At 52.0% G+C, this 13,946-nt stretch overlaps 1 protein-coding gene across 5 annotated transcripts in view; it reads right to left on the bottom strand.

The window, feature by feature from the left end:
- AdamTS-A (ADAM metallopeptidase with thrombospondin type 1 motif A) overlaps positions 1 to 13,946 on the bottom strand; it is a 483,048-nt gene that overhangs the window by 264,427 nt on the left and 204,675 nt on the right. For all 5 annotated transcript variants that reach the window (XM_070540787.1, XM_065442607.2, XM_065442608.2 and 2 more), the window contains exon 3: positions 11,756 to 12,330. In XM_070540787.1, the coding sequence (XP_070396888.1) occupies positions 11,756 to 11,758 (3 nt within the window). In that variant the 5' untranslated portion in view covers positions 11,759 to 12,330. The remainder of the gene's footprint in view (positions 1 to 11,755; positions 12,331 to 13,946) is intronic.

Below are 13,946 nucleotides of genomic sequence, written 5' to 3' on the forward strand. Positions count from 1 at the left end.
TTTGCGCAATAGATGGCAGAAATGATGGGCGGTCATTTTTTGATAAATGGCTTGATAACCTAACTCCGCATCTGGTGGCGCCCATTAAGCGTTATGCCGAACGACAGGGGGCGCGAGAGTTCGCAGACCTTGAGACTCGGGGCCAATCGGCCTGCCGGTTTCGAAACATAAAATTCCCATGTAACATTGCGCAAGTGCTTTGATAGAGGGAGAAGAAAAGATGGCCGCTCGGGTGCCTGTCAACAAGTGTACGGGGTAAAAGTGTGGGGGGCGGGATAGAGAGAGAGAGAGAGAGAGAGAGAGAGGGGGGCCCGCGAGACTCGGAAGGAGACCGACGTCACCGCGCGAGAGTATACGAGACGAAAGCATCTGATAATGGTGACGGATAGGCGTCCTCGGCTTCCGCATGCACACCGAACCCCGGCCCTCTGTCGACTTCCTGCTCAAAAAGAAGGCGATGTGACATGGCGACCTTGGAAGACGAATATGCTAGGCGCGTCTTCGAATTTCAAGAAACGGGTTGTACCTCCGACAAATGTTGCCCTCACAAGATGCGACTCCTTTCGATTTCATTTTGCTTCTTACATCGCTGCCACGCCAGAGAACTGGTTTCTTCATTTTTATTTTTTTATGTGCCGAAAATGCTTGTAGGATGCTCAGAATATTCAAAAAATGGAACGGATCACCCATCCTTCTTTAGTAAGATAAAAAAAAATTCTAAAACATCTGAACGAAAACACAGATTCCATGTAGCACCAGCTATGGCCATGCAAGTGATTTCGCAATCCTGTGAAACTGGCCGCTCTTTCGTAGCGTTGGCATGCTCTGTATTTCCTACTACAGAGCTCTCGCGAATAAGGTAATATTGTATGCGTACAACGACTGGGTCGCCTCTTCGATACAGCACGCCGGTACGGCGCGCGCACAACTTAAAAAGTCAGCATCCGGTTTTTTTTGTTTAATTATGGGGTTTTACGTGCCAGTACCACTTGCTGATTATGAGGCCCACCGTAGTGCAGGACTCCGGATATTCCGCCACCTGGGGTTCTTTAACGTGCACCCAAATCTAAGTACACGGGTGTTTTCGCATTTCGCCCCCATTGAAATGCGGCCGCCGTAGCCGGGATCCGATCCCGCGACCTCGTGCTCAGCAGCCCAACACCGTAGCCACTGAGCAACCACGGCGGGGAGCATCCGGCTTGAGTAACCATCGTGTCTTGCGCTTTCTGACGTTTTTTTCTTCGGCTTCACTTTAGTACCGGGCCCACTATATAGAACAGCCGCTAGGTATTCGGGCGGTATGCTCTTCTGCAGCAGTAGTTCAGAGCCTGACAGGCAGCATTTCAGTGCACGTTCTGTCACACATTTCACTATAAACACACTTCACTATAAACACAGTTCACTATAAACACAGTTCACTATAAACACAGTTCACTATAAGCAGTTCAGTATAAGCAGTTCACTGTAAGCACAGTTCACTATAAGCACAGTTCACTATAAGCACAGTTCACTGTAAGCACAGTTCACTGTAAGCACAGTTCACTGCAAAGGTTGTTCTTGTCCATAGACGTCCAACATTGCACCGAACTTGAGACTAGCGTTTTATCGAAACAGCCTATAGATTGCTCATTAAGCCTTCCAAATAAGAAATGAAACGCACCCACGGACGGTAATTTAAGTCTGACAAGGCACACAATTAAGAGCTCAGCTGCGCGACGTACGGCGGAGCATAGATTAAAACCTAACCTGTCCGGCCACATCAGAGGCTTCCTGTGGTTCTCGGGCAAGTTCCGGCAGTAGCTCAACCCGCGGTCATCTTCCCCGCTATAACGCATCGTCCACACTCAATGCTGCCTCGTACGTTTCGGCGTTGAATATAAGGGCGTACATTTTTAAAAGTTAGACCGCTAAAGACAGGCTGTCAGTTGCCGCAAAGTTTGTTCGAAGCACCTGGATGAGAACCCCTCCCTAGCCCTCGCCTACCCTTCGTCTTAACTACAGCTTATCTATTGGCACACCTGCAGAAGGAAAGTGATCCTGAAAGGGCTGGCCAGCAACGCAGAATTTAGTGGCGTCGATTCGGTGGGCGTGACGGACGGGACAGCTTTGCGATGTACGAAACGGCGGCAATTACCGGCCGGTGAAAGCGGACGCAGTGCAAACACGAAAATAACTGCTCCGCCGAAAAGGACGTGGATCCAGACGCACGTCGAGAAGCCGCCCATTAGGCGAAAGTGGTAGATTAAAGGAGATCGTGAGTCCGGAACTGAAAAGAAAGGAAAAAGACAGGCAAGGAATGCGCGCAGTCTCGCATCTTGTATATGCTGTCCGTTAGAAAAATGTTCATGTAATTAAGACGAATTTAATTGAGGACATTAACGTGCTTCCCGAAACTGAACAGTGGTTTATGAGCGACGCTGAGGAGGAGGCCTACGGTTTAATTTTAACCAGCTGACAGGTTTTTTTTCTTTTTTTCAACGAGCAGCTTAATACAAGCCCGTGAGCGGGGTTCGTTTTTTTCTTTTGTATTTAGCTCCCCACCGAAACGCGGCTGTCACCGAGGAGCGTGCCCAAGCAGTGCAGAAAGATATTTCAGAAAATACAATTCTTTTTTGTCGCGCTCTTTGTTTAGCTCATCGCAAGGTGTCTACACGGAAACGCCTATTTACCGATCAACGACGACAAACAAATAGTTATACGGAGAACCGCTCCACACGGTGCTCAACTCATGTCGCATTATTGTCGCTTGCAAGTGCGGAGGAAAGGCGCAAAGGGGGGGGGGGGGGGGGGGTCCTGGCAGCGGAGACGAAGCAAGAAGGGCCCGCAACAGCAAAGTTGCGGAGGTCGGCGCCATCCGTCCTGGGGCAGAGTTCTCTGTTAGAAAGCAGGCAAAAGCCCGCGGACACTCCCGAAATGAACGTTACAGAGTAGGAGGAGTCCCGACAACGGAAACGGTGAATGAGGAGGCGTGCGTCGCGGACAGATTTACTGCTCTCCGTGAGGCCTTGGGACAAAGAAACACGCAAACAAACTGGGCTCTGTTCGCTAACGGAAACAAACAAACAAATAAAAGGAGACCAGGAGCCCCCGCAGGAAGAAAGAGAAAGAGAGAGAGAAAGCAGGATAAAGGAAGAAGGCACTTGTGCTCTGAACAAAGAGCGCCGCTGTCCCCCCCCCCCCCCCCAGCTCCTCAGAAGCCTCTCACCACTCGCATTTCACTGGCCTCGTTACGTAATGGTTCGCTTTCTCTCCCCCCCTCCCCCCGCAAAACAGTTTTCTCCTCGGTGCATTTTTTTTCTTTTTTTTTCATTTTGCTAGCCTCCCGAGCGGAGCCCATCTCTAAACTTTCACGGTCAGTGATGGTGGACTCAGTGGTGCGGTCGCCGCAGTTATTGCGCGATCACCGACCAGCCCACTTCCATCGCAATATCGATGTTTTTTTGTTTGTTTTTTTATCTATGCTTCGAGCCATCCTTATATAGCCTAAAGAGGAACGAGGCACTGTCTAGGGGAGCACCAATGTCAGCAATATAGAAGGGAAGGAAAAAGTTAGGAATGAAAAATGTGGAGGAGGAGGACGAGGAGGAGGAGGGGGAGGAGGAGGAGGGAATCTAGAGATGATAGCATGGCGCACTTATTATACGCGCTCCTTTGTCCAATTCGCGAACTCGGCTCCATCACCCCCTCGGCACTAAACTTTCAACAGCAGCCGCAGCGAGAAAGTTTGCTTCATGTTTGCTTGCACCACCCCCCAGGAGTCGCCCGAGCAAGAAGATAGGGAGAGCGCGCCCGTAAATCAGCGCGGCGGAGCCAATCGACGACAGCCGAACGCTCGCCGGTGGCGCCCTCTGGGTGTCCTTGGCGCAACCATACCGGGCCTAAATGGGAATGCCGTCCGAAGATGTGCATCGCGGGGAGTGCGATCTGTGGGCGTTGGGGGCTTCAAAATTGAAAAAAAAAAACGCTCTCCACCCGGCAATTTGAGAGTGCGGATTGAGAGTGCCTCTGAAAGTGCGCGAAAAAGGAAAGAGGGACGAAAAGGCCGTTAAAGTGGATGGATGGATGGATGGATGGATGGATGGATGGATGGATGGATGGATGGATGGATGGATGGATGGATGGATGGATGGATGGATGCGAAACTTTAATAAGGTCCTGAGATCCCGTTAAAGTGGAAGAAGAAGTATTTGTCGCTAAGAGAGAAAGACAGAGGGAGCACAGACACAGAGTAAACCTCGTTTGTAGTCTCACAACTATAGATGAAGGTTCTGAGCTTAGCCGCACACTTTGTTCCCGATCGTATTTTGCAACAATAGACAAGTTCCGGTGCACGTCGTTTGATAAAATAATTGCCAGTATTGTTTGCCTCGCTCTCCAGAGTGGCAGCTGTTGCGCAATTTATGCCCACACTGTGCACTGTATAGAAACGCGCTCCATGTCGCGATATGCAAGGAGCACGCCACTAAACAGCTCGACCTATAGAGCGAGAGAGAGAAAGAGAGAGAGGCAAAAGAGGAGGAAAGACAGGGAGGTCACCTCAACCTAGAGAATCCTTACAAACCTCAGCGCTTCCTTGGCAACCAAATGAATAAGGTATTCCATGGGCAAAAAACAAACTAAAAAAAAGTAATGACGTCACCATACCTACCCTCATTGCCAAGCGACGTCAGCAAATTTTGCTCTGCATCACGACGTCACGAACACGTCAGAGACGCCAAGACCGGCGTTTCCGAGACCGACATTAGAATCAAATTACTCGCCAAGTTTCATCTTTTGAGGCGAGAACTAAGAGCCTGTGCTTGACTTCGAAGATGTAACGTGCCAAGGGAGACGACGCTTACAGCAGCATGGCCAGTGCAGGAAAGAACGAAGGTTTATTGAGAGCGTGGCTTATAAAGACATGAATGCAGCGCGCTGTACAACTGCGCATCACAGATGCGCATCCGCGCTGATATAATCAGTACACACGTCCGATACAGAAGATATCCGCCTGTACTGGTTTAAAAACGCAACCACGGCTCCACCCTCCCTCTCCACTGCGCTCCTCGCGCTCTTCTCCAACCTCATTGTCCATCTGTTTTTCAATTTCCCGCAGCGCTCGTTCCATGTCTGCCTTATTCCGTCCCGCCTAAGTTGCGCACCTGTTAAGTCTACAAGCGCGCTTGTTAGACCTGCGATACGTAGGTTTCTTTTCCTTTGTTTTTCCATCTTAATTATGTGCCACAATTCCGAACATTAGAAACACTCACAGAACCAGGATCCGGCAAATTAGTTCTGCGGAAGTCCACGAGGTGGAGGAAAGTCCATGAAAGGGAAAGTTGCCATCCATTGGACTCTAGCACGAAGCAATATACAAAGGAAACGCCTACGGGTTTCTCAGAAAGCACTGTGTGTGTGAGAGGGAGAGAGACATTTATTTTCTGCTCTTTGTATTTCTTTCTCTCATCTATCGATCCCTTCCCCCCTCCCCCCGGTACATGGTAGCCAATTGGAGATAACCTATGGTTAACCTCCCTGTCTCTCCTTTGCCTTTCTCCCTCCCCCCCTCTCTCACTCTCTCTTCGTAGTTGAAGAAAAACTCGGTCTGGTCCACGATTCGAAGTCGTGTCGACCAATGCCTTACCGGTAAGAGCACGCCAACACGGCAAGACATTGGTCCCGGGCTCGAATCCCTGGACCAGGGAGAATTTTTCTTCAACTGCGAAGCTTTCTTTTTGAGATACCCGTATGGGTTTCGCTTATATACAGCTTCGTGCAATAGTCCGGTGGGCGAATTCTTTTTTTTTTTGTTTCAGGAACCAAGAGCTGCATGCACGCGTATTTAATGAAACCTCCAGTAAGTACAGAAATCTTGAAATCACCGCCTCAACAGAAACGCCCAGGGTCGGGAAACTATAGTAGTAATTTAGAAGAACTTCTTGCTGGAATAGTTGGTGCATTTTTCATTGAAGAACCAAGCTGCGCATTCAAAAAGGACAACCACAGGAAAAGGCGAGGGAGACAGAAAGAGGGCAAAAGAGTGGTTGTCTTTTCTCAATGCGTCGCTTGGTTCTTCAAAACTGTGGTACGCATTCTATCGGACACGACACTATGTGCTCCTGCAACATGTATACATGCATACCCTCCTGAGGTCGTTGACCAAGCTAGAAATGGTAAAGGCTACTCAAGGTCTTACTTGCGCAATGTAAAACTTGTTTCCTTCTGCTATACCAAAAGCAAACAAGTCCACTGCACTCTTCCGTTGAGGAGTGTGGTGAATGCTTGACAGTGTTTGATCGTACCATTTTTTTTCACTGTTCGTTGTTACCAACGATGCTATCAATGTCTATCATCCACAGTTTAATGTCACTAATAACGCATGTTCGTCGTTGGACGTGTTTTGCTTCAGCGAGCCATGGCCTTAGGAGGAGTATGCCCTCCTTGGCTCTTGCGTTGAAGGCGAACTGTGTATAACTACGCGAATGTAAATGAAATGAAACCAGCTTTCCAAGCAACACGTTTCATCGAGCTCCACTGTCTCCGGCCAGACTCAGTTTCGCCCTCAAGATCGACGAGTCCGTGCGCCGAACTCCATGTATTATTCTGACGACAGGGGGCGCGGGATACGTTTGGGACGGGGACAGAGTAAGACGAGAAACGGGTAGGTCTGCCGCAAGGGGGCCACTCGCTGCGGACGCGAGGCCGCCAGCGGCTGCATCCGGCGCAGCTGGATACAGTGTATTCCAGCGAGAGGAAAGGGCCACGCGCACAGCCCATCTCCAAAAAACCAAGCACTCGACTTACGTCGTCTCCACGACTCCGAAAGACGCTCAATCTTACTTCGTTGCCCGCGGAGGAGTTACGTGGGACTGAGAGCGAGGCAGACGCCCGTGCTTTTCTTGGCATGGAGTCTTTTTATTTACTTTTTTCTTTAAGAAATAAACTTCAAGAGCGCTACGCGCTCGCAAGCTCCTAGCGGTTGAGAGCACTCAGACACTCAGACAAAGGAAACGCGGAGAGCTCAGCGACGCAACTGCCTTTCCACCGTGGTCCTCTTCGCGCTCAAGTTGACGTAATGCTGACAGCGTAGATCAGCGACTCTGGCGCTCTGCTGCCGAGTGCGAGGTTGCGGGTTCGACTCACGGTTACGGCGGCCGCTCTTCGAAGGCGCCAAAACTCAAGACACTCGCACACGTGAATGAACCCGAGTCGGTCGGATTTAATCCGGAGCCTTCCACTATTGCCTTCATCAGAGACCACTGCGGGGCTAGGAGTTCATATACCTTTATGGAAACAGACTTATCGAAGATCTCCTGCGAGGGATATCCTAATTCTGTCGCGTCAGCTGGATTACTTGAAGAGGTTAAGACACCGCTTCCAAGGCAGGCTACATAGTGGCGCTGGCTAACTTGCAAACTTTCAGTTATCAAATTTTTTTACGTAATCACTTTAGAACACATGTTCCAATCGCGGAATCAAAGCCAAGCAAGTTTGTTGCATCCGTCCATCAGTTCTCGTTACGCCGTCGTTGTGTCATCGTTTACCCGAGGCATCTCCTTACCCCGGCTTCACGCTCACCCATATGGCAAAGAATAACCTTCGCCGTACCCCAGCCAGGTGGGAATCGAACTAGCGTTCTTACGGCCACGCGCAGTTGTGTGCAGGTCGCACTAAACAGTGCGAAACTTCACCCGCTCGCCTGCTGACGCTCGGAGACCAGCGGCGTCCGTGCACGCGCGTATTTCGGAGGCCATACATCACGCAGGCAAGAGTTTACTGCGCGGGACGAAGACGACGTTGCGCGCATCGCAAGTCAGCAGAATAGTCATCACCGAAAGGGCGACGGTGCCCGCGCAGCGAGAACCTGCTGCTGCCGCAGTATAAAAACGATTGCGGAGCACGGGGGCGACAGTCGCAAGAAATTCTGTCGATCGTTCACCGTTGCACGAAGTCGCCATTCCCGCGGTTCCGGTAGCAGATCTTGCACGAAGATACGCTCAAGTAAAACTCTTGCTTGGGCTAGTTGGTTCATGCTTGAAGTAGTAAAGGCAAGGCGCAGAAGACCAGGACTTAGGAAGACGAACAGAAACGACAAGACCGGCACCGGTCTTGTCGTTTGTGTTCTTCTTCCTAAGCCCTGGTCTTCTGCGCCTTGCCTTTACTACGAAGGTACAGTTCGCAGAATAATCGGGCTGAGCGCGCGCCTGCAAACGCATTTTCCCGGCCCATTTCCGCACCAGACACCAAGCATAAGCGACGAACGGCCAGCTGCTAGCTGGCATCGCCGCATTCGCGGCAGTAGCCGCCGAAGTCGCGCTCAAGGCACGGTGCAAGGCCTCGCTGTATACGGTCTTCGTGGCCCCGAATTCGCAGCCCGCTCCATTAATCTTCGCAGAGCTACGCATTCTCGGAGCACGCGCGCGCTCAATGACCGCGTGCGAGAATCGAAATGGCGGCGCATATATATAGTGTGTGCGTGCGCGCGCCCGCTGAAGAAAGAGGGTGGAGAGGGGGTGTAGTGACCGCATGCCTCGTGCTGGCGCGGATGTCGCGGATGCTAACGCCTGCGCAAATGGTCCCCACGCGCGCGAGGGGGGGGGAGGGGCGCGATAGAATGCAGACGTATGGTGGAAATAATGCGAGGCAATTCGGTCAAGGTTTCCGGGAGGCGAACCACTCGCAACCACGCCGCGTCGCTATATAGTTCCGAGACCGCGCAGACGAAATCGGTTTGGCAACCGCGAAACTCGTCTGCAGACTATTTGTTACTTGCTCATTGTTATTGAATGGAGGATAAACTGAAACTGAAGCTTACGCGTATTTGAGTGTAGAGAAACGAGGGGAAAAGGAAAAAAAGAAAGGTTACCAATGAAAATGGGGTGGAATCCATATATGGCGCGGAGTCGTGATGCTACACTCTGCCGCGACAGCAGTAGCAGTATGTATAGGCTGTCGGACTGCGACCAAACGAATATACTGTGTGTTCAAGCCGAATAGCCTTTGTGTGCTGTGCGTTTAACTTGCGGCGGCCGCTGCCACATTCGGAAAGGTCAACACGGTGGTTAAATTCAATTTTTCAATTCAATTTTGATTCTTCCAGAAATAATAGTTCCTGGAAAGGGCCAAGAGCTAAAAGCTGTCTCGACCATTGATCGTTATTGCACCACTGCTGGGCAATGCGGGCTGCTTGCAGTAGCTGACCCTGGCTCGTGACGTGTCTATCAACCTATACAGAGTGCCCCAGCTAACGTTAGCTAAACTGTTCAACGAAAAAAAAAAGATAAGGGTTAAAAAAACATGGGCCAAGATACGATTTTAAAGCCTACGGTGTTCGACCATCAGGCTTATGAAGACCCAGCACCGTGAGTCTTATAACTGCATCGCGCACCGCGTTTTTTTTTTCATTTTTATTTTCGTTGAAACGCTTGGCTAACGTCAGCTGGGACACACCGCGTAATGACGACACGAGACATATAGGCTCGTTCCCACGGGCCGCCACGTTACTAAGCGCTGACCTGGTCTGCTCGTCCCTCTCACAAGTGTGTCCCTCCGATGCTGCCACAAAGGAACACAAGTTGTAGGACGCACCTCGCACCCCCGTCCTTTGAACGTTGCTGCAGAGACGCTGCGTAGCTAGCACGTAGCAATAAACATGTAGCTATCAAGGCGCGGGGGCGACGTACGCAGCCACGTCAATCTCGCTTTCTTCGGGGCGGCAACGAGGAGGCGCGGCCAACAACGGGTTCCTGGCGGCGAAACTTCTCGGCGAGCAGCCTGCTCGCCTGTTCGGGACAGTTGACCTTCGTTGACTCGGAGCCGAGCAAACGACCCCGTGTGCACGGCGTGAGCTCGCAGTCACCAGCACGGCGTGGCGAGCGTAACACGGCGCGCTTAGTCGTCACGTCGACCACGCGTGTAGCAACAACAGAGCCGGGCTTCCTCGTCCGTTTATATAGCGCCCCGAGTGTGTGTGTGTACTGCCGCACAGCTGTGCGACGCTCCTAACTTTCTCGGCTGTTTATATGTGCACGGTCCGTTTTTGTAAGGCGTCGAAATGTCTGCCGAGGAGCAGAATCATCCATCTTGTCGTTACTAGAAGTGGAGCATACCGAGCCGCTATACACACTCCGCCTCACCAATTCTGTGCAGTGCGAAGAAGGCCTAAGGCTCAGGTCAGCCAATCAGCAACGGCGCGCTCCAGAGAACGAGCCACGGCTCGCCTACATGTGCGCCACAAATTCTTGCGCGCGGAGCGCGATCCCAGGTGCACAACGGTGGAGTCATTCCTGGTGATTCTGTCCGGCGGTTAGCTCACGCGACTCACTGCTATACGCGGATTTTGTGAGGTGAAGTATAAGACGACAAGATTGACTAGTGCCCATCGAATAGCATAGCAGTCTATCGGCTGCTCTAACCCAGCGAAGCAACGACCGCAGCTTATTAGGACGTACGTCGGACTGTGTGTAAGCACTAAAAATTGTCGCGGCGAGGTGACGGGTCCGTTCAGCAACACGTGGCTTTTGCGCAACGTTGGCCATACTCCTGTGCCCGAGCAGGGGGATAGCACCCTCACAGTCTGTTGATGCGAAAGCATTATATGGTTCATGGGGGGGAAAGTCCGGCGTTGTTGGCGTGACCACACGATGGTCCAAAACTCCTACGAACCCTCGACGTTTGGTGGGAGCCGAACCCACCACCTTTGGCATTAATTAAGGCGAAGTCAATTAAGGCACAGTTAAGTGTGATAGTTAATTAGGGCACCCGAACCCTCGACCTTTGGTGAGAGTCGAAGCCAGGACCGTTGCTGTTAAGGCGATGTTAATTAAGGCACTGGTAATTAAGGTAGGGCTAAGGCATTCTCGTACGCAGGACCTTGCGTTGCGCGCACCTTGTGACGAACACCGTTGGTCACGTGACGTCGCGGCGTTTTCTGCTGACGTGGCCGCAATGGTTTCGCATTCATCCACGTAGGGATGGCTAAGTGTCCCTCGAATTTTTTGCTTCACATCCTGATTCCCATTGAATGATCTGTCCAATGGGCGGGGAAGGAAACGACCGCGCTACGTTTAGCAACCAAGTTATGGATAACCAACCAGCCCGATTCTTCACTGCGTTAGAAGGCGGTTGTATATCGCCAACATCTATACGTATAAGCCGCGGTTAAGAGCGCTTGCCTTCCCACGTGATAAGGCCGACAACGGCAATAAGCTCCCGCGATCGAGTGATCAAACGAACCGCAGACCCCCCAGGGAACAGCAGTCAGCCGTAGCAACGACTTGTGTAACCGTCGTTTGCTGCCGAGTATGTGCGCGGCTAAGCGATGATAATCTGGCATGCACCACGGGCGGATACAGAGCTGGAGCCCTGGGAACCCGGGCCTCCCTCAGGCATGCCGACTGACAGTATACTCAGCGCGCGGCGAGACCCACCCCTCTGTATATGCTTAGATAAGGGCTCTGGAGGCTACCCTGGATCCACCCTTGCCAATCACTGACTCTTCCGTGGTAGGGGGAGAGGAACGCATTGTATCACTGAGAGCAAGCATCTTCGTAGGAAAAAACGAGTATGATAATTCTGGAACAGATGACAGAACTGATCATCGTTCAAAGCGTTTTCACCCTTGTAACGGCGACAGCACGAAATAAACACGCGTGACCAAGTTGCACCGGCAACCCAGGCACCGGCAGTTACAACGACATCCAGGTCAACTGTTCGCTGCTCAATTCGTATAGGCATCTGAAAATGAAAAAGAAAGAAAGAGCCGGCATGCACTGACCATTCCGTGGCAGAGGGAGACGACCGCCTTGGACCCGGGCTCGCCGACTACTTCGCCCGAGTAGAAGCAGTTGCGCACGTCGTCCGCGCCGTCGGCCTCGTTCTCGGCGTCGCCGTCTTGGAGCGGCACAAGGTCTCGCGCGTCCTGCCCACCGGGGGCGTCCCGGTACCGGAGCGCCAGCAGCTGCGGGGCCACGTGACTCGAGTCCCTCCACAGGCGCAGCGTGAGCCCCGGTTCGACGCGCCACAACACGGGGCCGTCTTCGTTGCGGAGGCGACGTCCACCGCGCGACCTCCGCGAAGACCCGGCCGACGGCCAGGAGGAGCGCCGCCACCGATTCGAGGACGTGTACGACGACGCCGTCGGTGGACGCGAAGATGATGACGATGACGATGGTGAGGAGAAAGGTTGAGAGGAACTAGTAGAGGCAGTGGCGGAGGAGGAGGATAATGTGAAGGCAGCATGTTGCCAGCGGCTGGTCGCGGGAAGACCATGCCGCCTCGTCCTGGACACGGACGGCCGCGGGTAGTCCAGAGGCTCGGGGAACACGGGCCTTGTTCGTGGCAGGGAGGAACCTGTGGGAAAAACAAAGGAACGAAAGGGGTTGCGTCAGTCGTCCGCTACAGAAATCGTACAAATTTTTGTTGCATTCAATGAAGGTTCTGCCAAAAGACAACTGAATTGCATGAATGATCGTGTGTGTGTACGTGTGTGCGTGTGCGCGTGTGCGTTTGCGTGTGCGCGTGCGTGTGCGTGTGCGTGTGCGCGTGCTTGTGCGCGTGTGTGTGCGCGCGTGTGTGCGCGCGTGTGTGTGTGTGTGCGTGTGTGTGTGTGCGTGCGTGCGTGTTGACTAATCTGTCTATGCAGGGGTCATATAAAGTTCTGTAGTCAGTGGCAACCTAAGACGGCAGCGTCAAATACACCGCTGTCTCAGTTCAAGATGCGCCAGCCAATTACGTTTGCTCATTTCCGTGACGTCGCAGCTAGCGGAGACATTCTGCAATATCGCCGTCTCTCGGGAACTATGTTTTCGAGCGCGGAAGACCACCCCGCAGGTGCAGCCCAGTTTCACGGGCGGAGCTTCTACTGGATTCGTATGGTGTCCCCGAATATACAGGCGAGCTTTTTTTCGAGATGTGCGCTGTGCAAAGCCCGTGTGGCCCTCTGCGTGAGTGCAGACGTTTCCGTCAAGTACGTGCGTTATGTTCCACGGCAAGAAGGCAAATGGTGAAAGCGCACGCTTCTCGTCGTTCTTTTTTTAACCATGAAATGCTTTTAGCTCCCATTGTCGGCGACATTCAAGTGACCTTGAGCCAAAAGTCAGAGCCGTTATCCGGGCACTCAAACGAGAACATCCGGACAACCAGTCAAAAACTTAAAGAAATGCGTTCTCCGGCCCCCAACCCTTTGTACAGGACGACATTACATACGCTAGTTTATTGCCCAAACAACTTACAAAAACACTGCTGGTTCTCCCGTAATGGAGAGTAGATGTAAGGATGAAATGGCAACCGACAAAGCAGATTGGTTGAAAACGATACTAGCCACAATCTTAACGTGGGTGTAGTGCATGTTCGCAACGGCACACCGCGCTCTGCACTGGTCCATATGGACGATGCCCAGCTAGAAGAAGAAAACCGGCTGAAGGCGGCACGCCAAGCAGCGAAAGGCGCCATGGAGACAGAGTGAACTGCACAGCTAGAAGAAGAACAGTGCCTGAAAGACACGCCACGAAGCGTGGCGCCATCTCTCGGGGCGACGCAAAACCCGCGCCGCGGAACTTACAGACCGCTGGCGTTCAAAAGAGCGCAGGCAACCCTGTCTCAGCGCCAAAAGATGACAATTAAGTGAATGGTGGCCTGTATCTGCCTTTTGAACGTCGCTACTGGAAATTAGAAATAAACGTTCAGCGTGCTAGAAGTTACAGCTGAGTGATATGGCGAATAAACATTGGGAAGAACTCGGAATCAATATTTTTTGTAACTTCTTCGGGCAGTAACTAGCGTATGCAATGCGGTCATGTAAAAAGGGTTGGAGCCAGTGACCCCATTTTCTTCATTTTTTGGCTGGCTGCCTGGATGTTCTCGTTTGAGCGCCCATATAACGGCTCTGGCTTTTGGCTCAAGGTCACTTGAAGGTCGCCAACAAGTTGAGCTAAAAACAGTTCATGCTTAATATTGCTTCCGAGTTC

Source organism: Dermacentor albipictus, chromosome 6, assembly GCF_038994185.2.
Source record: "Dermacentor albipictus isolate Rhodes 1998 colony chromosome 6, USDA_Dalb.pri_finalv2, whole genome shotgun sequence".
Taxonomy (NCBI): domain Eukaryota; kingdom Metazoa; phylum Arthropoda; class Arachnida; order Ixodida; family Ixodidae; genus Dermacentor; species Dermacentor albipictus.